The sequence below is a fragment of the Natator depressus genome, chromosome 6 (assembly GCF_965152275.1).
Source record: "Natator depressus isolate rNatDep1 chromosome 6, rNatDep2.hap1, whole genome shotgun sequence".
NCBI classification, from domain to species: Eukaryota; Metazoa; Chordata; order Testudines; family Cheloniidae; genus Natator; species Natator depressus.
The window spans coordinates 68789143-68815755 of NC_134239.1; the positions used below are offsets into that span (position 1 = coordinate 68789143).

Below are 26613 nucleotides of genomic sequence, written 5' to 3' on the forward strand. Positions count from 1 at the left end.
TCAGCAATTGGCAATGACATCGCTTGTTTGTAAAAAGGGCATAAAAAGTAAACTCTTAAAAGGATTCATTGCTAATACCTGCCTGACCATGTTGGAGCCAGCCAATATGGATCTAAATACCCCTGGGTTTAGCCCATTTGTAAGTATCTTGATCAAATACTTATAAATATTTTGTTACTGTTTGGATATAGTAAATTGCTTATTAGTTAGGCTTTGTAGGCATGTTTAGAGCAATTGTATAAGTATCATTTGGCCTTTGGATTTAATAAAGGAATTTATGATTAAATTTGTGTTTGGTGGGTTCCCATATTAATATTAATAATTCCAACAAGGTGTCACAGAAGGAGCGGGGCTTGAGGAGGGATTTAAATTAGACGAGAGTAATGGCTCTGTGTGCTGGCCCAGGGCGGGTTGTCTATGTGTAGAAAGTACAAAGACTGCTGTGCAAGACACATACAAATGGGAAAAAGAGGCCTTGAGAAGGGGACTTGGGTTGCCACTAGTAGGACTATCACTTATTGGTTATCCTGGGATAGAAGAGAATGGAGTTAATGCACTTTCTTTGATTCAAACATCAGAGTGGGTTCTTAGTTACCCTCACCTCATCTGACCCAGGCAGTAAAACGTTCACTGTAGTGGCCTCTTGTTCAATGACTGGATGCACCAGTAAAGCGTTTCCTGGAATAAGAGATACAAAAAGAAATGAGAACACGCAGCATAGCCTGTGTATAGGGCATTGGACTGAAACTCAAGGAGACCTGGGCTCTATTTGTGGCTCGGCTACTGGTCTGCTGGGTGACCTTGGGCAAGTCACTTTGCCTCTCTGTGCCTCAGTTACCCCATCTGTAAAAAGGGGATAATGATACTGACCTCCTTTGTAAAGAGAGCACTGTGAGATCTACTAATGAAAAATGCTGTATAAGTTAATAATAATATCTAGCTCTTGTATAATTGTTTTGCCTTTACCTAAAGATTCCATTGTGGGGCTAATATTTAAGGTTGAAGACTACAGAATTATTGGATAAGATTTTCAAAAGCACCTAAGGGAATGAGATGTTCAAATCTCTTTGAAATGCAATGGGAGTTAGGCAGGTGCCTAATTCATTTAGGTGCTTTTGAAAGTCATACTCAATGTCTATAAGAGTTATCACCATGCAATGTTAAACACCAGCACAGCATCCAAAACTATGGTGTATAACCAGTATGTTAACAATGGACTCCCACAAAAATGTTCCCCCTTCACAGGTGATAAAATCCAGGGTCCTATGGGTTAATGTGCTTGCACACAGGACTGGTGAGGGACTGGGGAATCTATTAATATATTTTTGTATTTAAACAAAAAACACTTTCTGACAACCAGAAGCAAGGAAGAAGGCAACCCCATTTGGCAAACAAACTCCTTTTCAATGCTCTTCATTGGAAATGTTTACACTTTTTTCTGAAAAATATATTGAGTAGGTTGATTGCATAGTGCACTGTTCAAAGATGTGTAACTGACAAGGGTGCGTGGGAGAAAAGTTTCTGAAGTTCTAACATTTGGAACATTCAAAAACGCTAAAAATTTGCTCTTCAAGATGTATTTTCTAGTCCTAGAGGTAACTCAACCCTGGCAGGGGTAATTTATTAGAATCCACAGAGAAGGTGAATTCCATCAGAGGCACTGAAATCACTCCAACCTCTTCATCAGCTCTCGATAATTAGTTATTAGATGTTGTCACACCTGATGCAGGTTGTGGTTTTAGATGCTGGAACTAAGTTCCATCTCTGCCATATGGAAATGGGGGCCAAGATTTTCAAAAGCAACTAATGATGAGTGCCTCAATTTTTTCACCTCAACCTCTTTACAATATCTCAGGCTGGGCACCCAATACCACTCACTTTTAAAAATCTTGGCCAGGGTTTTCATACTTTTTGCTACTGTAATATGCAGAAGTGCACATCTGTGAGGGGAGGGCTCCTACCTCATACTGAGAATGAGGGGCGATCAGCAGGTTATCTCAAGTGCCTATATACAAATGCACAAAGCCTTGGAAACAAGCAGGGTGAACTGGAGGTCCTAGTGATGTCAACGAATTATGACGTGATTGGAATAACAGAGACTTGGTGGGATAACTCACATGACTGGAGTACTGTCATGGATGGTTATAAACTGTTCAGGAAGGACAGGCAAGGCAGAAAAGGTGGGGGAGTAGCACTGTATGTAAGGGAGCAGTATGACTGCTCAGAGCTCCGGTATGAAACTGCAGAAAAACCTGAGTGTCTCTGGATTAAGTTTAGAAGTGTGAGCAACAAGAGTGATGTAGTGGTGGGAGTCTGCTATAGACCACCGGACCAGGGGGATGAGGTGGATGAGGCTTTCTTCCGGCAACTCGCAGAAGCTACTAGATCGCACGCCCTGGTTCTCATGGGCGACTTTAATCATCCTGATATCTGCTGGGAGAGTACTACAGTGGTGCACAGACAATCCAGGAAGTTTTTGGAAAATGTAGGGGACAATTTCCTGGTGCAAATGCTGGAGGAGCCAACTCGGGGGGGGAACTTTTCTTGACCTGCTGCTCACAAACCGGGAAGAATTAGTAGGGGAAGCAAAAGTGGATGGGAACCTGGGAGGCAGTGACCATGAGATGGTCGAGTTCAGGATCCTGACACAGGGAAGAAAGGTAAGTAGCAGAATACGGACCCTGGACTTCAGGAAAGCAGACTTCGACTCCCTCAGGGAACTGATGGGCAAGATCCCCTGGGAGAATAACATGAGGGGGAAAGGAGTCCAGGAGAGCTGGCTGTATTTCAAGGAATCCCTATTGAGGTTACAGGGACAAACCATCCCGATGTGTCAAAAGAATAGTAAATATGGCAGGAGACCAGCTTGGCTCAACGGTGAAATCCTTGCAGATCTTAAACATAAAAAAGAAGCTTACAAGAAATGGAAGATTGGACAGATGACCAGGGAAGAGTATAAAAATATTGCTCGGGCATGTAGGAATGAAATCAGGAGGGCCAAATCACACCTGGAGCTGCAGCTAGCAAGAGATGTTAAGAGTAACAAGAAGGGTTTCTTCAGGTATGTTGGCAACAAGAAGAAAGCCAAGGAAAGTGTGGGCCCCTTACTGAATGAGGGAGGCAACCTAGTGACAGAGGATGTGGAAAAAGCTAATGTACTCAATGCTTTCTTTGCCTCTGTCTTCACGAACAAGGTCAGCTCCCAGACTGCTGCGCTGGGCAACACAGCATGGGGAGTAGGTGGCCAGCCCTCTGTGGAGAAAGAGGTAGTTAGGGACTATTTAGAAAAGCTGGACGTGCACAAGTCCATGGGGCCGGATGCGTTGCATCCGAGAGTGCTAAAGGAATTGGCGGCTGTGATTGCAGAGCCATTGGCCATTATCTTTGAAAACTCGTGGCGAACGGGGGAAGTCCCGGATGACTGGAAAAAGGCTAATGTAGTGCCAATCTTTAAAAAAGGGAAGAAGGAGGATCCTGGGAACTACAGGCCAGTCAGCCTCACCTCAGTCCCCGGAAAAATCATGGAGCAGGTCCTCAAGGAATCTATCCTGAAGCACTTACACGAGAGGAAAGTGATCAGGAACAGTCAGCATGGATTCACCAAGGGAAGGTCATGCCTGACTAATCTAATCACCTTCTATGATGAGATTACTGGGTCTGTGGATGAAGGGAAAGCAGTGGATGTATTGTTTCTTGACTTTAGCAAAGCTTTCAACACGGTCTCCCACAGTATTCTTGTCAGCAAGTTAAAGAAGTATGGGCTGGATGAATGCACTATAAGGTGGGTAGAAAGTTGGCTAGATTGTCGGGCTCAATGGGTAGTGATCAATGGCTCCATGTCTAGTTGGCAGCCGGTATCAAGTGGAGTGCCCCAAGGGTCGGTCCTGGGCCTGGTTTTGTTCAATATCTTCATAAATGATCTGGAGGATGGTGTGGATTGCACTCTCAGCAAATTTGCGGATGATACTAAACTAGGAGGAGTGGTAGATACGGTGGCAGGTAGGGATAGGATACAGAGGGACCTAGACAAATTGGAGGACTGGGCCAAAAGAAATCTGATGAGGTTCAACAAGGATAAGTGCAGGGTCCTGCACTTAGGATGGAAGAATCCAATGCACCGCTACAGACTAGGGACCGAATGGCTAGGCAGCAGTTCTGCAGAAAAGGACCTAGGGGTGACAGTGGACGAGAAGCTGGATATGAGTCAACAGTTTGCCCTTGTTGCCAAGAAGGCCAATGGCATTTTGGGATGTATAAGTAGGGGCATAGCCAGCAGATCGAGGGATGTGATCGTTCCCCTCTATTCGACATTGGTGAGGCCTCATCTGGAGTACTGTGTCCAGTTTTGGGCCCCACACTACAAGAAGGATGTGGAGAAATTGGAGAGAGTCCAGCGAAGGGCAAAAAAATGATTAGGGGTCTGGAACACATGACTTATGAGGAGAGGCTGAGGGAACTGGGATTGTTTAGTCTGCGGAAGAGAAGAATGAGGGGGGATTTGATAGCTGCTTTCAACTACCTGAGAGGTGGTTCCAAAGAGGATGGTTCTAGACTATTCTCAGTGGTAGAAGATGACAGGACAAGGAGTAATGGTCTCAAGTTGCAGTGGGGGAGGTTTAGGTTGGATATTAGGAAAAACTTTTTCACTAGGAGGGTGGTGAAACACTGGAATGCGTTACCTAGGGAGGTGGTAGAATCTCCTTCCTTAGAAGTTTTTAAGGTCAGACTTGACAAAGCTCTGGCTGGGATGATTTAATTGGGGATTGGTCCTGCTTTGAGCAGGGGGTTGGACTAGATGACCTCCTGAGGTCCCTTCCAACCCTGATATTCTATGGTTCTATGCTTTATTTTGAAATTTAAACACCAGCTGATGTCTGGATTTAGGAAATGGTTTACTTACCCAGCATGTATTCGTCTTCCACACCAAAAGTTTCTTGTTCCTTGGGGAACTCTACCCAGAGAGGCCTGTAGAAAGCAAAGTGGAGTCTTGTCAGTTTCTTCTTTCCCATTGGATCCCACTGTGACTCAGCTGGAGTCTGCAGGCTCCCCACCATTTTCTATGTTTCTGCTCTCCTACAAGGCCCATTTTGTGACTACCGCCATCCAGCCAAGGAAGACTGGACACATTTCTCATCTGTCCCTTTAAATGCCACTTCTTATACAAGCATTATGTTTCCCAGCTGAACAAGAGTTAAGGCACTTCCCAGTGTATCTACTGCAAGCAAAAAGCTGGTCTAACTCAGCCTCCTCCCCAGGCTCTTGCAGGCCAGATCACAGTATCACAGAATCACAGAATATCAGGGTTGGAAGGGACCTCAGCAGATCAGTATTTGGGCTTCTCAATGTGTGTGCTCATTCTAACTACTGTTTGTTTTTCTTTTTGCTCTGGTTTCGGCATGTGTGTCTGTTTTGCCCTTGGCAACCCTGGGAATCCCCCCTTTCCTCATGAACCCATATAGCATTCATCTTTCTTCTAGCAGAGGAGAGATGGACGGGACTTTTCTTCAGAGTCCATCAGCATTGCTCCTACACTGGCTAGTTTCTTGGGGGGACAGTCTCTTTTCTTCTCTGCAGCTGACTGTGCTGGTTCTACAGCAATCCTGTTGGTCAGGGATTGAGAAACCTGACTCAGAAGATGAATTGCATAGTAATGTGGTACACTAATCACATGGTCACTGCACAGGCCTTCTTTTGCTTATTTATAATTCCAAATGTTATGATAACAATAGCTCTTTCTAGTTAGAGACAAGAACTGGAGGAATTCTGTGGATTCACTCACAAACAATGCCTGCCTGACCTGCTTACTAATAGGCATCCTGTTGAATGCTGCAACACCACTGTTTATTGGCTTGCTAAAGAGGCAGATTTTACGTTCTGCTTGCCTTCATAAACCAGTGAAGAAAATACCACACTTCCTTTTTAGTTTCTGAATTTGCCACAATAGCTAACTATAACCCTGGCAGTATTTTATTATCGTATATAGTCAACATGGGTCTGATTTTTAGAAAGGTAGAAGCTCAGGGCATGATTAGGTGCTGGACATTGTATACAAATGGGACATTTGTATATGCAAAGGGCCAGACAGATGCCCTCACTGACTGGCTCTTGTAGTGCCTGCATGCACAAATCAGGTTCACAACTGAGTGCATCCCAGAGCTTCTGCCCTATTAAAAGTTAGGCCTTATCTTGAAATGCTTTTGCATTACAACTAGTGAAGAGAAATTTTAAAAAAGGACAGCAATTCCAGTGCCATTTGTAAGAGACAAAAATACAAGAGAGATTAGTAATATTTATCTTCTACTGATGTGACCGTTGCTCACAGCTCCACTGAGACCTCTCATTATAGATTGGAAAGGAGCACAATGGAAGCTAGTTTACTAATTTAACGTCTATATTACAATACTAAAAGAAAAATGATTATAGGAAATGTGGCATAGCATATACCTCATACTTGAATTATCTATATGAAATGAACTCTGGAAAGGTAACCCAGTTGGCCCAGTTTCTTCAAATGAACCAAAAGCATTTACCAGAGAGAGAGAAAAGGCAGACTTTGAAACTTTTAGGTCAGCTTAGGGATCCACTGGTAGTATTTAGATATGGATAAGAATAGTGATAACATTCTTCTTGGGGTCTACTGTATTTTATAAATTTATCTAAGACTGTATGTGGTAATGGTTTAATTAAGTGATGTGCTCAATTACTCTCTTTTAGAAAATGAATGTATATATTATTTGCTTTTAAAAATTCAAATTGAAAGTCACAAAAGTAAGAGAGAGTAATTTAATTTCCCCCTCTGAAACATCCATCTTGACACAATTATTAAATTTCCTGGCTCATAAGAAGGGCCTTTATATAAAGAGCAATACAGGTAGTTTTAATTATCAAGGGGTAGCTGTGTTAGTCTGTATCCACAAAAACAACTTCTCTTCATGTGTCAGTATATAATGCCTGCATCTGTGATTTTCACTCCATGCATCAGAAGAATTGGGTTTTTTTACCCACGAAAGCTTATGCCCAAATAAATCTCTTAGTCTTTAAGGTGCCACCGGACTTCCTGTTGTTTAAATAGTTTTAATGTAGCCCCTTATGATCTTACCTCATGACTGGTTCCGCAGTGGTGTGTGCCCGGTAGAACAGTGAATACAAGTAGGGCAGAAGGGTGTAGCGCTCTCTAATGGCTTCCCTGATGATCCGTGTGTTCTCATCCCCAAATAGCCATGGTTCACGCCGTTTGCTTTCGATATTTGCATGGCCTCTGAAGAATGGTTGGTATGCACCAGCCTGATACCAGCGAACAAGTAGCTCTGGTTCTGGGTCCCCAATAAACCCGCCCACATCAGCTAAAATTTAACGAGACATGCTAATTGGTTTTTGAAAGTGTTCTGAAAAAACATGAATTTCTCTTATTACAAACATTACAAATCTATAAATACATTAATATAATATGGTACCTCCTACCCTGCTGAAAGGCAGCTGCTTGGCCATACAAAGTGAAAAAAATTATCGGACTCTCATTTGATGATGAAATGGGTTGATAGCTTTTAGAGACACAGTGAGTGGTTTTCCTTGTCACAGGGGAAAATTATACTGATGCTCGTGGAAGACAACTCCAAGCTGTCAGTTCAAGGGACTCACATGCTACCAAAGATAAATATGCCAAAGGAAGGAGAGAAGAATGCTACTGGGAGCTGTAAATGGACTAAATATAGGAAACTGTTTTGAAACAGATTGGAGCGTAGAAAGAAGTGGGTTGTTCTGGTGGTTGTGTGTTTAAATCTATCTTGAGACACAAGCTCAGTAAATCTGGTGGCCTACATTTAGTGAAGAATCCAGTTAAACTCCTTACCTCCACAGAATGAAATTCCTGCAATGCTGATTGTGAGCAACATTGGAATGGAGATTTTTAAGTAACTCCACTCTGCTACGTTGTCTCCTGTCCATACTGCACCTGGAAACACCAGTAGCATAGTTTCAAGTTTACATACTGAATTCAGGCCCCAAGGTTAATTTATACTTGCAATTAGGGGGAAAGAAAGAAGAAAGTGGCAAGCTAATAAATTTGCTTCAAGTACTCTGCTGAATTTAAATTGGTATTCTATTATTGTTTAACAGTGTGATTAAAACGGCAATTAATCAATCACAACTTTTTTTAATCTTGTGATTCATTGCAATTATTTTTTAATTGTATGACAGCCCTATTACCAAGTACCAGGCCTAGCATGCATAAATAAATAAATAAAGCATTACAGAAAAACAGCACTGTTCTGTGATTTCATGAAGCTTGTCCATGCTTACCATACTTCTGTGATCCAGCAAAGAAAGATCGTGTGAGGACAAATGGCCTGTTCTGTCCCCCAGAGCGTTTGATAAGTCCTTCTGCAGTTGCCATTTGCTGCAAAGCATAAGAATAACTGACAAGGAGATAACCTAATTACAAACCGTATATACCACACTCCTGTTGTAGCCAATTAAAGGCAGGAACAATATGAAATATATGTCCAGAAATAATAGTAATTATTATTAGTTAAGTACCAACAGTTTGCTGGAAGACACTAGAACAGGGGAAAATACAGAAATACTAACATTGCATATGTAATAGATTGCTGTCATTACACTGTTGCAGTAGAAAGATATGCAGGAGTGCTATCACTGTTACGGGTCTGATTTATCATGGAGAAGCTGATTCCAACATACTGGCACCTAGTACAACAGGGCCAAATCTTGATGGGACCATCTGGGCGCTACCACAGTACATATTATAATAACCATAATCATCCATGACAGAGTATCTCTGGCAGTTGATTTTTGTCTTTAGTTGCCCTACCTGGTAAAAGCCATAGAGATTGTGAACCTCCCGGTGCTCCCAGTTGCCATGGTGGACCGCATCTCTCTGCATGGTTAGTTCTGCCCCTTTGAAGACTGAAGGCTCATTCATATCATTCCATACAAACAGGATGTCAGTAGAGCCCTGTTATACAAAGTAGCATTTAGGGTACATTTAAGTCATTAGGTTAATCCAGTGTTACCCAAACTGTAGTGGTAGGGTATGCACAGCAAGAGAAGCAACAGAACAGTGGTGCTGCAAATATGCTCTCATGGCTCCAGGTAAAGCTGAGGGCAACATCTTGAAAGCTGTCTGTCTTCTCTGACAGCCCGTAATTCATCTGGCCACAGGAGCAGCTTATGTGTAGAGGGTTGCAGTCCACAAGCTTAACTGAGCTTTTCAGCTCTCATAGCACTCAGTTGAAATGGCTCTGTGGGCCGAGTCCACATGTGCAACCAATAGATGCCTCAAGCCTCACAGCAAGCAGAATGTTGCCTTTTCGGGAGTGATTGTGGGAAGGAGGCAGGGGAGCATAAAAGTTCATAAGAGAATTTTAAAATATTAAAAAGCCCAGAGGAAAACTGCAGAAAAGGACAGGAAAAAGAAACCAGGGAGACAAAGTTGCCTTGGAACATGAAGTGAGGGGCCATAAGTTGGGCGAGTTTACCTGCCCCTTGCAAAGTGGGGCCCCAACAAAAAAATGATTGGGAGCTGGGCAGTGTTTCAGTGACACACATGTCTAATATTGAGTACAGCCTGGAAGGGGCTAGGAGTGATGTGACTCTAGGCTATGAACAGCCAGTACTTCCACACTATTCTCCTCACTTAAAAGGACTCATTGTGGGGGAGAATGATATGAGAACAACTGTGAGCTCCTCAGAGACAGCACTCTCACATCGTTCCCTGTGTGGACTCCTATTGAGAGAAGCTGGGAATGGGGCAGCTGCATTAGATGACATGGTGGTAAAATGCCTGTTCCCTGTCCACACCAAAGTCTCCACTGTTGCTATCGCTGGGGGAATTGCATCAGTGATGAATTAGGCTCCTATTTTTCTTAGTCTTGACAAGGCCACGGTGAGGCTCCTTCTGCAGTCTATATGGTTATCACTATATTCAGGATATTTGCCTCTACAGTCTAATGACCATCTACAAATACAAAGCCCCGCTACCTTACTTATCTAGTAGTTTATCTCCTCTGACTATCTCTTCCCAATTTCCAGGTTTTTGATGTGCTCTGTAGGATCCAAAGAGAAGAAACACAAACCTTATATGATTTGAAGGAAAACTGATCTGCATACCATTCTCGGACTTCAGGATTGGTAAAATCCAGGTAAGAAGAGGAACCTGCAGGTGTGGACCATCACATTGATTATGTTAACTTTTATAGCATCTATTGCCTTGGCATTCAAGCATTGTGACATGTCGATACAACAATCTCCACAATGAGTCGCACCGAGACTTCTGCCCGTGCTGTAACCTTAATACATAACCCAAAATGCCAGGAACAAAAACCTGAGCAAAGTGTAACCAAGTGCTAAACTAAACAAGTACACCTTACACTGTGATCTGAAGAGCACTATTCTTGGGCTCTGGTGGGCTAAGTTTCACATCATTTAAAGATGGTGACCAGCATTTTGAATGGCACCTAGAAGCAAACTGGAAGCCGGGGAAGGAATCAAAGCCTTGATGTTACAGGGTAGTGTCACTCAGGAGGTGGGCAACTGCGTTCTGAAGTACACAAGTGGTCTGCAATGGTTGTGCTATGTTCATTATATAGTATAGACTGAGCCACAGTGATTAAACATTGCACACAGACAGCTGATTTGCTGTCAGTTGATGTCCCTTCTGGAACCCCACTGATCCTCATATATTTCCTTGTTTACAGAGATATCTACTCTCCATGCGCCAGTAGTGCAGTATTCACCAACAGCGTAGTGGTAGTTTCGGAAATGCAGGCACTCGCAAGTATAGTCAGGAATGAAACAAAATTCATCTATATACTTATTTCAGAGCCTCACCCATGTCATGACTCCCTGGTTTATTTGTTGCTAGGCTGTCCAGCTTGAAGATAGAATTTTAAGACTGGCAACTCCTTCAAAAGTCATGTTTTCTGGAATCAGATGGATATTTTAAAATATAAAATCGGGGCTTGCCAACCTTAATGGCGCCCAAATCCTATTAACTCTTATCTCACTTTCCCTTTTCCCTTCTCAGACTTTTCCTCCGCCATCTGATCTAACCCTTTTCCGATTTTGCTGTTCCCACCTTTGCTGAAAAGGATCTTTCTGGTACTGTTTCATTCTCACAGTGCCATGGCCACTGTCTCTCCCTGCATGGCCCCACAAACTTCAAGTGGAAAGGATTCCTCTAGCCACACACTATACAGTAAAGAATGCAAGCCACACTCCATAAAGTTTGAAGTGTTTTCAAAGGGGTGTCTCAGGACCCACTAGGGAGAACGTGTTAATGAAACCCTTGTTCATTCTTACAACTTTAAACAGTGAAGCGTGGTCTTGGGTTTTATGTTATCACTGGCTTACTCCCATTGTAACAACCACCATTAAAAATACAAGAAGGAATAGCAATCTCATCTCATTAAAATTAACACAGTTCAGTGATTTTAACTATGAACAATTCCTCCTATTTCTAGAATCTTTCAGCTTGTTGTTATACCAACCAGTGACTTCAGCAGGAACCTTGAAGACCTCTTATTACAGTTCTTTTAACAATCTAGTTTGTACCAGTCTATTTGACTCAACTTTTGCTTACTTTTATAAACAATTTCATGTAACAGGCTGAGTAGGATTTACGTAACATTGGACAACTTAGAGTACTGATCTTTACACAAGTTCAGTAACTTTATGGTGCCATGCATCTAGATTATATGCAGACAGAGGCATTGTCTTCCTAAATTGCCGGGGGGTGCTTAACCCCCGCTCCACCCCAGGCCCTGCCCCCACTCCACCCCTTCCCCCAAGCTCCCACCCAGCTCTGCCTCTTCCCACCCCGCCTCCACCTTTGCCCTGCCCCATTCTGCACCCTCCCCTGAGTGTGCCCCACCCTAGCTCCTCCTCCTTTCCCCCAGTGCCTCCTGCATGCTGCTGAACAGCTGATCCATGGCAGGCAGGAGGCACTGGGAAGGAGGGGAAGGAGCTGATCGGTGTGGCCGCTGGTGGGCAGGAGGTGCTGGGGGGAGGGGGTGGAGCTGATTAGGGGGGCTGCCAGTGGGTGCTGAGCACCCACTATTTGTGGAGCACCCACAGAGTTGGCGCCCATGTATACAGCGATAATAGAACTAGTGGTGGAGGAATTAGAGCTGAGAAGACTAGGAGATGCATTAGAACTGTCAAAAGAACTATTAAAGGCTTGGAATCATGAATATCCAAGAATTACACCAACATTTTTTCCCTTTAGACCATCCACTTTTGACTCATGCTATTCTGCTACACATTACAAAATAAGCAAATTGTAATGTATAAACTATAAGCAGTGGGTTTTCTTACCTGGCCAACAGATGCCCTCAAAGTCTTGGCCTTTCCTATCCTTCACAAAATACCCCTTCTTTTTGGCCTCAGAGTATAGGGTGTACATGGGATCAACCTTAATGTGAGGATCTATAATGACGACAAGCTGCCACCAAAAGAGATGAGAAGACACCATTAGCATCAACTGTTCAGCATGTTACAGAAAGAGCTCAGTCCTGAGTCAGGTTAAGGCCCGGGCAGTCACATTTTTTAAAAAGGAGTTACTGGCCCTTGTGCATACTTACTATACATATGTAAACTAGCTGATTTCACAAGACAAGTAGCAGTGCATGCTGGTCTACCTGAAATAAGGGTCAGTACTATACCACATGCTTCAGAAGATAGTAACCTCCCCACCCCTAAAAAAAATATAATACAACATTACACATTTGATGAGGTGGGAAAATAAATTTCTCCCTGATTGTTTTGGTGACTAGTTTCTTCCCTAAACCATAACATTTAATTACTGTGACAAAGTCAGGCTGGACTGTTGTAATCGGAGTGATGGAAGGCAGGGATATTAGGCCTAGAATGAAAAAGGCCCTTTTTCGTGCAAGCTGAAAAGAAATTATCTCAGGTCAACTAAGGACACCTGGGACCTGCCTGGGACATTTAAAAACCCCTCTCCTGGTGGGAGAGAGGGAGGAGAGACAAGCTGCTCCGGGATTAGTGGCAGCAGGGAAAAAGGCTTCTCCAGGGTGAGAGGGTGCTCTTCTCCCTCCAGGGGAAACCACCAAACAGACTGCCTATTTAGGAGAAGGATGGACACCCTGGCGGCCAATAACAAGGCAACACCACCCCTGTCAAGAAGGGGTAGGAAAAGGTATTCCCCCATACTTTGTGTTATGCATTTGTTTCTTTTGTTCGGTAGAGGAGTACTCCTTGGGCCTGCCTTGAAAATATTGATAAATAAACCCAGAATGGGAAGCCCAACACTACCCAGAATGGGGCTGATTTACTTCAGGCCCCACCATCATCAGAGGGGGAAGCATTAAGCGTGGTGAGATGGAAGAAGTGCCCTGCCACATTACACATTGTGACAGCATATGCTATTATGGTCACCACTTATTATGCTAAATCTTGTATAAAGTATGCCTTGTGAGTTATCATTGGGAAAAGTTATAGTCTGCTGAATATTATTGCCCTGTTAAAATGTGTGTATCAACACTGTATATGGAGTTATGAGATTTTGCTGTATGTTTGCTACTGAAACACATTGTGAGTCTGAGGAATGCCCACATTCTAGCTCTTTAGAAATAACAAAAGACCTATAAACAAAGGACTGGCATGTCATCCCCAGAGACACCTCAAGCTGCATGCACACAGAAGGTGCAAGCAAGAATTTGCAATTCATATGGAAATCTGAGTGCAGAGCACATAGGCAATGGAGTTGCCTGACCTCATGACACAGCAAGAACTTTTCCAGTGAAAAGGGTCAAGATACATGTGAAACTGACAGAGTGGTCAAGTTGGGTATGATCCATAACTTAACAAGAGACCATAGAGGACTCCTGCCTCCCCATACTCGGGAGGACATGTGACCTAAGTTCCCTCCAAGGTGCGCGCCTGCATGGCCATGCAGGAGGCCACCAAGAGGTACACACTTAACTCCCCCAGCCCTGGAGCTGCTGCGGCAGGGAGAGGAGCCTCTCCCCTGGTCCCGGAGCTGCTGCGGCGGGGAGAGGCGCCCTCGGCCCCAGCCGCGGAACGGTTGTGGTGGGGAGAGGGCTGTGGGGAGTCCTCTCTCCCCGCCGCAGCCCCAGGGCATCCTGCACCTCAAACCCCTCATCCCCGGCCCCACCCCACAGCCTGCACCCCCAGCCAGAACCCTCACCCTCTCCCGCATCCCAATTCCCTGCTCTAGCCCTCAGTCCCTTCCCGCACCCAGAACCCCTCATCACTGGCCCCACCCCAGAGCCCGCACGCCCAGCCAGAGCCTTAGCCCCTGCACCCCAACCCTCTGCCTCAGTCTTGAGCCTCCTCCCACATGCCAAACCCCTCGGCCCCACCCCCACCACACATCATCTCAATACTGGTGTACATAACGAAATTAATTCTGCACACGAATGGGAAAAATTAGAGGGAACATTGCATATGACCGCCCCACATGTCTCCTCTGCCCAGTGACCCCCCTGCCCTCCGCCCAGCCTTGGGCTGGGGCGTTCTCCCTGCCCCACATTACCTGCGGGGAGGAGGAGGGGCAGAGAGGGGCTCTGTCCTTCTCTCCCTATGTCTCCCCTCTGCATATTCAGCAGCTCTCCCCAGCAGCTGGGAAGGGAGCATGATGCAGCGGCTTCCGCCTGAGAGATCCTGACTGGAAGGCAGCAGCAGCCTGCTTCCTACTCAGGTCTGGCTGCCTGGGACAAGGCTGAGCATGCCAGGGGTAGGGAGGGGGAGCTGGCTTGTTTGGCCCCTGTCCCCAGCAACAAGACCTGGACGGGGGGCAGCCCACTGCCAGCCCAGCTGCTGGGGTCGGGGCCAAGCAACCTGGAGCCTCCTTCCCGCCCGGTATGATTCTGGCTTGCTCAGCCTCTGTCCCTGGCAGCTGAGCCCAGGCCCTGGGGTCACTGCTGACTCCCAGCCAGGCTCTCTCAGGCTTCTTGGTACCCAGTGTGATATTGCAGAAGCTGTTTTGTTACTGGCTTGGTGAATCTAATAATAGAATAAACCACTAGTCTGCGAGATTGTCTGCCTTATTCCTTGCAGTCTGCCCTGAATATAGCATTCTCAGTGTAGCCCATCCAGGCACCTGGTCACAATATAAAAAGGGGGAACAAAGGCCCCTGGCCACCTCTCTTCTCTCTCATCTTTACTAAAACAAGATTGATTGTAAGACTTGGAACTGGGGAAGATTGATCCCCAGGCTGGGAAAGGCAACCAGCCGGTGTACTAAGAATTGAACTGCCTGCAACAGCCAGAGGGATGAGAAAAACTGTTTGCTTCAAATTTAGCCTTGGTAAAGTTTAAGAAACAGCTTGTAGTTTATATCTTTTATTTATTTTTGTAACCAATTCTGATCTTCAATTCCTACTCCACTAGTAATCACTTAAAAATCTATCTTTCTGTAGTTAATAAACTTATTTTAATGTTTTATCTAAACCCAGGTGTTTTTGGCTGAAGAGTTTGGAGAATCTGCGCAGATTAGCAAGGGCCAGTCCATATTCATTTTGTTTGATAAAATGACAAATTTAAGAGCTTGCACTGACTAAGCGGGTCTTGAGCAGTGTAAGACGCACATTTCTGGGGTGCAAGGCTGGGACCAGGGATAAACGAGTGTCATTCTATATGTAATTCAAGAGTGGCTGGGCATAAAACTCTGGTAGTTAGTTGTCTGGGGGTGAAATGCATATTAGAGGCTGGGTGAGTGGGCAGAGTGGCAACTCATACAGCAAAGCAGCGCACAGTGTATGCCAGACTGGAGAATTAAGGGGGCACAGCTATTCTATGAGCTGGATTGTACTTTGGGGGGTGTCACACCCATATCTTAACATGCATAACAAATATCAATTATAAAATTTTCCTGACTTTTAAAAAAATTTGACCATTTTATTTTGCTTAGGTGCCTTCTGCAGCCATTAAATCCATGGACGGAAGAGGTGCTACTATGTAACTTACTATGACTTCACTGCTTTAACACTGCTCCAACAATCATTGGCTTTTGGCTGAGATCAACTATTGTATGAGTTCATTAGTTGGTTACATATCCTCTAGATCCTGCACTTGTATATTTAATACATTTATAAGTCCATACATCTAAGGACTATACAGTAAAAGCAGAAATCAAGATTAACCAACCTGAATAGACTGCCAACCACAGCCAAAGGATCTGACACAAGGGCAAACTCAGTAGCTCTTAGGCAACCAATCCCACCAAACAAGAAGGAACAATTCCCAGTTAACATAAATAGGGGAGAAAAAGGATTGTCAATATAAAAAAGAAAGCAAAAACAGAGAAAGGGGCTTAACAATGGTTCCAGGTTGCCCTGTTGAAATAAACAGACCTTCCTTTATGACCTAAACACGGCCAAAAGGACGGCAGTGAAACCTCCTGTAAGATGAGTTTCACATAGTGGAGCCTAGACCAAGAAAGCTTTGTTCTCCGCCTTATGCTAACTAAGCAAAACACTAGTAAGAACTGACCCACCACAGCCAATAGTAACTGCTGGTGGGGACATGGAATGAGATATGTTTGCTCAAGTATTTAGGGCCTCCCTTGATTATGCTGTATTATGACATTTTTCTTCTTTCCTCTGTATAATGTACCTTGCGTTTTTTTCTCTTGAGCAGTTCCTGCATCCTTTCGGGGTGTTGGAATTTTTTCTTGTCCCACGTGAAGTACCTCTTGCCCTCTGTGTGCTCTATGTCCAGCCATATAACATCATAAGGAATGTCATGCTCATCAAAGCCAGCGTCTACTGCCTTTACATCCTGCTCATCCTCATAGTTCCAGCGGCACTGGTGGTAGCCCAAGGAAAAGAGTGGAGGCAGGGCTTGAGTGCCTAGGAACAGATATGAAATTAGAAACTAAGCCAATAAGCATAATAATGGTATTTCCTTTCAGGGTTACCTTGAATCTTTGGAAAAGTCAATGGGATTGGCATGGCTGAAATCACATGCAACTGTTTGAAACTGAAGCATACGGTTCAGTCCAGAGCATAATTTTCACATTTTGAGTTTGTAACACCAGAAACTAAGATCACAACAAAAATTATGGACAGGCTTAACTTTAGCAGAAGCTGCTGTAATTATTTATATCATATGGGTGAGAAAACATATTGTTACAGGGTGGCATAACAATGCAGTGTTATTCTAGTGACCATTATTATTCTCCATGCTAAAATTTTTGTTGAAGTTTTAAAACTATTGTGGGTGAATTTAATTCTCATTGACATGAATGACTAACAAGATCAGGCTTAGTGGAGAAAGCCATTGTAATCTTCCTACCAGTTCACCTCAAGAATGATTTGTAATTCCCCTTACTCTGGCACTTGAGCAGAAACTAATATTTGTTTAGTAATAGAAAATCAAACAGGTTCTTTAGGTGCAACAATACAGAGAGACCAGAGGGTCACATTTTTTTGAAACGTTTTCATTGTGTGGACCTCAGCTTTGAGAGACAGTCTTGTGAACTATCTGCCCTCCCATTTATGACCAAATGGACCACTTCTCCTCCTATTCATGATCAAATAATATCCCAGTGGCAATTGCTTATGTGGAAAAGTAACAGGAAAGTTTGTGTGCTCTTAACTGTCTTAAATGTAGTAAGACAAAGTGGGTGAGGTTATACCTTTTATTGGACCAACTTCTGTTGTCTCTTTCACCAAGCTTTTGAGCTTACCTCATGGAGCTCTTCTTCAACCAACTGAAGTTGGTCCAATAAAACATATTACCTCACTCATCTTGTCTCTCTAATATCCAGGGACCAACATGGCTACAACAACACTGCCAATAATGTAGTAAGTAATTTTTCCTTTATAAAAAGTTAGTCACACTGTCTCCACTTTTGCTCTTCTGTCTCCCCTTGCCCATGACCCTTTGCCACCTGGCCTCTTTCGTCTCCTATTCCCTGCACTTGCTTTTCTGTCACTTTGCTACCTCCTCTCATGGACACACTGGCCAGCTACCATCTCCTCCTCCTGCTCCCTTAGAGGTACTATCCAGTTGCTTCATTCCTTTCTCCCACTGGTGCTTGGTAGCGCCACTTGCTAGGATTTTCTCCTGTTTCCTCTCTTCCCCCATGGAAGAGCAGCCTCAAGTAGTAACAAATAGATTGGCTTAACGTTTCCAGCTACTTTTAGAGGCCAAGCCTGGACACCTGTAGATGCTGTTGAAAACAAGGATGAAAGCCATCTTTTCACAGAACACCAATAAGTGCTCTATGAACCACATTTTGGGAATGGCTGTCCTACTTCATTCAATGAGATAAGTAAACATTAGTGCACTTTTTGATACAACATGTCCAGCAGGTAATTGTTCCACATTATTTAGGTGATGACAGGGAACCTCAGTGATGAAAGTACAATACTATTTCTTCACTGATGCAAGATAATACCTGTCAATTGTGCATACTGCTTGAAGATATCAAAAGGGGTGGGTCCCATTAGGAGGAAAACATCAATTATTCCACTTTCTGACATCCAGTGCACATCAGTTTGAGGCACCACTCTCTGCTTAGTTATGTCTGGAGGGGATCTGGATGGTACATGCTTTGAAAGAAACAAAAAGTAGAATCTGAAGCCCTCTCTCTACCAAAGATTAATTTTACAATCTCTCCATTGATTGTCCAGACCTCAATATTTCTCTCTGATTTTTATATAATTAAATCTAAATCGTGTATTTTTGACCATGATAATGCAATATTTTATTTTACTGTCTCATTTTAATAAGTAAAACTAATGTTGGATGTGAAATCACAACTATATCCTTGTTCCCTGAATATCAACAATGTAGTCACATGAAGTATTGGGGGTGTGTGTGAAATACCAAGAATTTCTAAATTCCATGGTTTGATAAACGCTAGCTAAAAAATGCTCAATATGTTTTCTGCACTTGATTGTGTCGGATATTTATTTTTGTGGATTTCTCTTGCAGGATTTGAAGTACTTCAAAATTTTCTTTTCTCATATGGAATTTATTATGTGATTCCTGCATCTTGTCTTCTGAAAAATGCATCCTTGTGATCATGTCTAAAGTTCACTAAAATAAATGGGGAAGGAGAGAAAACAGAGTTACAATTCCTGATTCACTGAGGCAAAAGGTGAACATGAAATTACACTATCAGATTGCCCTGTACAGGAGTATTTTAATTTCTTATTGAACTCCTGGGCACAATACCATGCATCTCTCACCTCCATTACAGCTTTTGTATTAATCTCCACTAGAGTTTCTGAGGAATTCAGCCAGAAGATCCCAGAAGTTCTGTCAGGTTTATGTGCTAACAGAAAGGGCACTGAACCATAAATGCCCATTTTGTCATAGATCTTGTGCCCATAGACATCCAAGTTAAAAAGCCGGTAGGCATCATCGTCACTGGAATGAACAAACAAACGTTACTTGTAATAATTACTCACTGGGCCAAGTTAAACTCTGCTGTAAATCTACTGAACTCAAAGGCGTTACAGCACGGATTAATATGGTGTATTCTTTATTATTGTCTATCATTTATCAGCAAGATACAACACGTGGCATGGATGACCATTTCTTTCGCTTTGCTCAAAGCTAGCTGTATCAAATTATATCTCTTGCTGTCATTGACACTGCTTCTGATGTGGTCTTATCCTTACACTATTAACACTCACCTTCCCCATTTTTCTGCTTAAATCCCATAGAGCCGTCTGGAGCTGCTCTTTTATGCATTTCAGTAAAGTATATTCTTTTTAAACCTGAGAAATACCCATGCAGAATTGGCTGCACAGAAACATAATAGAGAACAGGAAGAGTCAGCGGCAGCACTGTGGAGTTGGAAGCAGAGCAGCCTACATGTTGGGGACAGATGCCATCATTTTATGTGTTGCTACCATTAGAACAAAATACAAAATGTACTGTATACTGTACTGTGTCACAGGGTCGGGCCAGATGGCTACAGGAGAGTAATAGAAGGCAGATATATTAGCCCCAGGTTAAGTAGGTCCCTTTTCCCTGGGTAAGGTAACAGGGAGGGTTCCAGAACAATCAGGAACCTTCTGGGGACAATTAAGACAGACAGGCTGATTAGAACACCTGCAGCCAATCAAGAAGCTGCTTTTAAGGCAGGGTAATCAGCGCACCTGGGTTTAAAAAGGAGCTCACTTCAGTTTGTGGTGTGCATGTAAGGAGCTGGGAGCAAGAGGCGCTAGGAGGTGAGAGTGAGAATGCATACTGTTGGAGGACGGAAGAGTACAAACATTATCAGATACCAGGAGGAAGGTCCTATGGTGAGAATAAAGAAGGTGTTGGGAGGAGGCCATGGGGAAGTAGCCCAGGGAGTTGTAGCTGTCGCACAGCTGTTCCAGGAGGCACTCTAGACAGCTGCATTCCACAGGGTCCTGGGCTGGAACCCGGAGTAGAGGGCAGGCCCGGGTTCCCTCCAAACCTCCCAACTCCTGGTCAGACACAGGAGGAGTTGGCCTGGACTGTGGGTTCACGAAAACGGCCAAACTGAGGGCTGCCGTGAAGCTCCTAGGCGAGCAAATCTGCCAATAAGCGCAAGACCCACCAAGGTAGAGGAGGAACTTTGTCACAACTGGTATATGTCATACACATCTCAAGCTTTGTTTGAATTAAATCATCTGGAAAACTTTATGGCTTCTCCATTACAGAACTTATAAAGTTTTCTTTAGTTATTAACCAATCCACCTAACACCTAAACTGCAGTAACCACTCTAATTTGGGGAAAAAGGATCCCATTCCTTCTGGTCATTCAGTCTTGGATTTCCTCACATCACACCACTAATATGTCTGTTATGACTCGCAATGGCCCTCCGAACAACAATCCGGTGTGCTCAGTTAAACTGTTGTGCAAATCTAAATGTTCAAAGGTGACATCAGGACAAAGATCACCGGCATTTGTTCCCATTGGATCTTCAAGTTTCAGATGTGCTACCCCTCCTAATTATTCCCAAAATCAGAATTATAGCCCTCTTTAGAAGCAAATCAGCTAGTCTTTTACCTGGTGTTTTTGAGGAGAAGTGTTTCTGCATGCTCTGGTATTCCATAGACATGTTCACATCCATGCAAAGAAAAATCCAAGCCTATGGAACTGGGACCTGTAGGAACAGTATTAAAATACAACAGCCCTGAGTTGTGCTCTCATCATGGCCTAACTTTAAGAAATAGATCAGAACATACTAATTATAAAAATGTTCTGTTTACTAATTGCTTCAAACTTGATTTGAGGGTCACCTCCATTATTATATACTTACTATATGGGAAAGTTTTCTAGGGGTACTTGTTTGTAAATTTGTTGTTTATAAATTTTTATCTAATCATGAAGGGCAAAAAGAATGAATTTATAGTAAAAAATGTCAAAACTTTCAGGTTACTTTATTTTTATCAAACTATTCTCTATTATGCAATAAAACTGTTTACAATTTCTATTTCAATTCCTGCAAGCTCTGCCCTGCGGCAGAAGCAGTGCAACAAGGTGAAGTAAGAAAGTCAGTGCTCCCTCTTTTCCAGCACTGCTTTCCTGTTTTAGCCTCAGGAGAGGCAGCAGCAGAGCACACACATGTCTTAAACAAGTCATATCAACTCTGTCAGCTAAATCATTTTATTTTATCTGTGTAAATCCAGAGCAACCCCAACGAAGTAAATGGGGTTACTTCAGAGTGACACACACACAAAAATCTGACCGTATGGACTTTATTCCCCAGGGAATCCATGACTTCAGTGGCAGCTGTTACAAAAATGCAGCCTTACGTATTTTATACCAGTTCATGCAACATTCTTTAGATAGCAAGTTTTACATTTCACCAAGGATAAGGTATGGGACTTTAATCACTTCTTAGACGAGCTTTAGCCAACCAATCAAAATCATTGTATATTGATCTTCGTGCCTTTGAAAGATTTTGGGTTGCAAGTCCTGGAGACTGAAATTCTCTTTCTTTCCACAGAGCAGGTACAGCACAGGCAACAGGAGTGAGAGCTTCCCCACACTGTGCCACCTGTGTGTCTCCTCAGCCATGACCTAGACAACCTCTAGAGAAGGGAGGTTGCAGCAATTTAGTTTCCATGGCCCAGCTCCACAAAAGGACTTAGACATTGTGATGCTGAGGATCATGGCTCCTAACTTTTAGGGGCCTGGCAAATCTCAGGAACAACACTGCAATCCACAAAGCATGAGTTAGGAGCCTGGCCTCCTATACAGTGAATGAGAGATAGGCACCTTAGACTGCAGTCCACAAAGCCAGTGTGGTAGGTGGGGAGCTGCTTAACCTAGCCAGTGGGAGATGAGGCCAAAGGTGGAGGCTGTCCTAAGTCCTGCCCCTCTCATGGAGAAAGGCACCTAAGTCTGGGCTGCAGGGAGGCACCTTGCCCTGCTAGTAATCCACAAACCAGGGAAGATAGGTATTCATCCCAGTAAATCGTGTGTGGGGCCCACAACAAAACTGCTGGGTGCAGGATCTCCCCTTCAACCTTTAGCCTAGTAGATAGAGTGCTCACTCAGGATGTAAAAGATCCCTAGTTTGAGTTCCCGCTCCTCCTAAGCGAGAGAAGGAATTTGACCAGGGATTGTACACTTTCAGGTGAGTGCTTTAACCACTAGGCCATACAGTCATTCTAACTCTTTCTCTGGCCCAATTTATATATAATTGTTCAATTAAAGTGGAACAACTTAAATAGGTGAGACTGAAGGAGCCCACAGTGGGGGCTAATCCCAGTTCAAATTCCTTCTCCCCCACTGGAGGAAGGGGAGCTTGAACCAGAGGTTAGCCATAGCCTGGGTGAGAACCCTGTCCACCAGGCTAACAGTTATAAGGGAGCTACCCTTCCTCTTCCTTTTCTTCCCCTCCCTCCCAGCTGTTTTATGTGAACTCAGCTGAGGAGCCCAATCCTGCAGCCTTTGAGCATGCCTACTGGATCTGGGCTCCTGTACGGGACTTAGACAGCTGAATGTCTCTTTCCCAGTTTGTGAATTGCTCTGGGGCTGACACAGGAGACAGACATCTGGATGCCTACCATGAGGCGGCAGGGCACATGCTCAGGCAGGAGATAGCACCTGGGCACCTAGCGTGAGGCTGCAGTCTGCATGCCCAGAGGCAAAAACTTAGCCATCTACAGGGTTAGGTGGCAGCTGCGTGGGAGTTCTGTGGATCAGAGTGGTGCCTAAAAATAGGACTTAGGCACCTAAGTACCTTTGTGGATTGCACTGCAGGCCCAATCAATCGTTGGCCTCTCTACTGGGTCTGCTAACTTAGTGCCCACTGTGATAAAGGCTTATGTGATAATGTTTTATGTCATGCAGAGCCTGGCCCATTAGGAAATTGATTGAGTTAACCCATTCATTTCATGTAGAACACAACAGGTTATTATGAATTTGTTCATTACTAATTTAGGCTGGAATTGAACTAGTGACCTAGAGAGGTCTATAGTCTAATGTCTCCCTTGAGCCTTCCAGTAGGAAAAAAAGAGTGAGATGGATAACCATTAAGTAGTTAAACAAAAAGGCAGATAGAAATATGAGCACATTCTTATGCAAACCAGTAAAGTTGTTTTCAATTCTAGGCTTAATTTTACCGTTAGCTTTGATGTCTAAAAAACTGCCAAATTCCTCTTGCCAGAGACCCAGATCCTCTTGATTTTCCTACATGTATAAAAATAAGCAATTAACTTAGCCAACTGCGCTTGTTTACAGAACATTTTATTTATGAGTGATACACATGTATTCTCTTGAGATGGTTATTTACTTGATATGTTGTTGAATGTAGGTGGAATATGGGCCAAAAAACACTTCAGGTTTGGGCCAGGCCTGTGAACCCTGAAGAACTGATGTTCTGGTGGAACACTACTGTTCTCTGCTGCAGTACAAAAGAGCAACATAGATTCCAAGGCCAGAAGGGACAACTGTAATCATCTAGTCTGAGCTCCTGATATAACACAGGCCACAGAACTTACCTGAAATAATGCCTTGAGCATAGCTTTAAAAAAAATACATCCACTAAAATCCTCGGTAAATTGTTCCAATGGTTAATTACTCTCATTGTTAAAAATGTCCATCTTGTTTCCTGTCTGAATTTGTCTAGCTTCAGCTTCCAGCCATTGGATCGTGTTATACCTTTCTCTGCTAGATTGAAAAACCTGTTAAATATTTGTTCCCTGTGTAGATTCTAACAAACTATCTATCACTGTAAGACATGTTTTCTAATCCTTTAATTATTCTTGTGCCTCCTCTCTGAATCTTCTCCTGTTTATTCATCTTGAATTATGGATACCAGAACTGGACACAATATTCCAGTAATAGTTGCACCAGTGCCAAACATAGGGGTAAAATAACCTCTGGGCTCCTATGCAAGATCCCCCTGTTTATGCATCTCCAGGATTGCATTAGCATCTTGGGCCACACCATCACACTGGGAGCTCATGTTCAGCTGATTATCCACATGCCCCCACCCCAAATCTTTTTCAGAGTCACTGCTTCCCAGGATGGAGTCCCCCATCCTCTAAATATGGCCTATGTTCTTTGTTCCTAGATGCATACATTTAGCCGTATTAAAAACACTTAGTTTGCTTGTGCCCTGTTTACCAAGTGATCCAGATTGCTCTGATCCAGTGATCTGCCCTTTTCATTATTTACCATTTCCTCAATTTGTGCATCATGTGAAAACTTTATTGGTGATGACCTGAGGTTTTCTTCCAGGTCACTGAAGGTCAGGTCATTAAATAATGTAGAGCCAAGAACCTAGCCTTGCGGGAACCCACTGGAAACACAGCCACTTGATCACAACTCCCTATTTACAGTTACATTTGAGACCTATCAGTTAGCCAGCTTTTAATCCATTTAATGTGCCAAGTTAATTTTACGTTCTAGTTTTTTAATCAAAATATGTGGTACCAAGTCAAATGCCTTACAGAAGGACAACACTTGACTTGGTACTGCACAAAAACATCTTGAAAACTCACAAAGCAATTCAGATACTATTTCAACATATTTGATCCTGAGCTCCCAGGACAAGCCAGGCAACGGATATGCCTCCTAGAGTCTGCAGCCCTTATAGGAGTCTTGAGCTTGTTAATGGCCTCCCTCAATTCTTGAGCCCTGTGCCCTACTATCCAATCTCCTTGAATTTAATCTTTTTGTAATATTCTTTCTGGTTTTCTTTTTCACACTCATTTCAGCATAAAATGAGCTTGCCCTCTGTGACAGTTTGTTCCCTTATGTTCACCCCTTTTACAAGACTAGGATAAATTTTGTACAAAGCATACTTTGTAAGGTATCATTTGAAAACTCAGGCTTTGTTGATTATCGTCTTGGTAAAATATGTGTGGCAACATTGTATATACAGTTGTAAGATTCTACTGTATGATATTAAGACAGGTTCCAACATGTTCTGGAGGGCAGCCACAAACCAGTTCCCCAGAGACAAAAGGCTAGCCAACGCCTCGGCCAGGTGTCAATGAGATTAAATGGATCATCACCTGAGTGGCCACTCCTTGGCAGGAGAGGGGATGTGGGCTAAAAAACCCTACATTTTGACAAAGAAGCAACCTGAGGTTCCTGCCCCCACAGACTTTCTGTCTACTGAATCTCAACTGGAGATGACTGTTGCACAAGAGAAAAGGCTATAAGGGGAGATCATTTCTTCCAAATCATCTCTCCCTTGCTCTCTACCCAGGGCATCATCAACACCTGAAGAACAAAGGAAGCATCACTGGACTGGGGAAGAGATCCTGACTGAAAGAGGTTCAGCCAGTAAGGCTGCTGGAACATGTGGTGAGAGACTTTTGCTTTGTATTCACTTAGCTTGCTAAGTTAGGTGTTAGTTGCATTTTACCTTTTATTTCCTTATAATCATTTCTGACTTTTATTCCTTATTACTTGTAATCACCTAAAATCTATCTTTCTGTAGTTAATAAATTTGTTTTATTGTTTTACCTAAACCAGTGTGTTTGCGAAACTCCATTTGGGGTAATAAGATTTGGGCATATCATTTTCTATTAATAAAGGACAGACTTCATATGAGCTTGTATTGTCCAGGAGAGTACTAGGCAGTACAAGACGCACATTTCTGAGGTAAGTTTGGGACTGAAAATTTGCTGGTGTTGCTCCGCAGTTTGATTCAAGAGTGGCTGATCATAGCACTCATACAATATAGGTGGGAGTGGTTTACATGCTGGAGGCTGTGTGTGAGCCGATCAAGAGTGGTTGCTGTCACAGCAAAGCAGTGTAAAAGACACCCCAAGTTGGAGAATTGAGGGGACACAGCTGTTTATCAGTCCAGATTTGTACTCTGGGTAATGTCACACCCTCCTACACCAATTCTGACCTCCTATGACATCCTAGGAGCACTCTCATTGGTCCACATCTAAGGTTGACCTGGAATGGGTTCCAAGGTTGGATATAGGTGGAACCTCCTCTAGCCTCTCCTCTTGTCAATTATAACAACATGGTGGAGCAAACAGCCATCTGCACACACTGTACTAACACAGCCTACTCAGAAACAGATGTGTGTCTTTATCCACTGCCAGGATGAGGACTCTCTTCAAAGAGAATCCTGCAACAGTACCAGGGATGTATGTGGCTGAGAATATGCCTCTGGCCTATTTAACACAATTTTATACAGGTGA

General features: G+C 43.4%; 1 protein-coding gene across 1 annotated transcript in view; it reads right to left on the minus strand.

Moving 5' to 3' along the window:
* Positions 1-26613, minus strand: part of GANC (glucosidase alpha, neutral C) — a 49469-nt gene that overhangs the window by 12001 nt on the left and 10855 nt on the right. Inside the window, exons 7-19 of the mRNA XM_074955647.1 lie at positions 23566-23632; positions 20999-21095; positions 19200-19380; positions 18404-18557; positions 16615-16850; positions 12331-12457; positions 10092-10171; positions 8828-8971; positions 8299-8395; positions 7850-7951; positions 7100-7343; positions 4901-4965; positions 602-678 (exon numbers count right to left, since the gene is read on the minus strand). Coding sequence (XP_074811748.1) covers positions 602-678; positions 4901-4965; positions 7100-7343; positions 7850-7951; positions 8299-8395; positions 8828-8971; positions 10092-10171; positions 12331-12457; positions 16615-16850; positions 18404-18557; positions 19200-19380; positions 20999-21095; positions 23566-23632 — 1671 coding nt within the window. The remainder of the gene's footprint in view (positions 1-601; positions 679-4900; positions 4966-7099; positions 7344-7849; positions 7952-8298; positions 8396-8827; positions 8972-10091; positions 10172-12330; positions 12458-16614; positions 16851-18403; positions 18558-19199; positions 19381-20998; positions 21096-23565; positions 23633-26613) is intronic.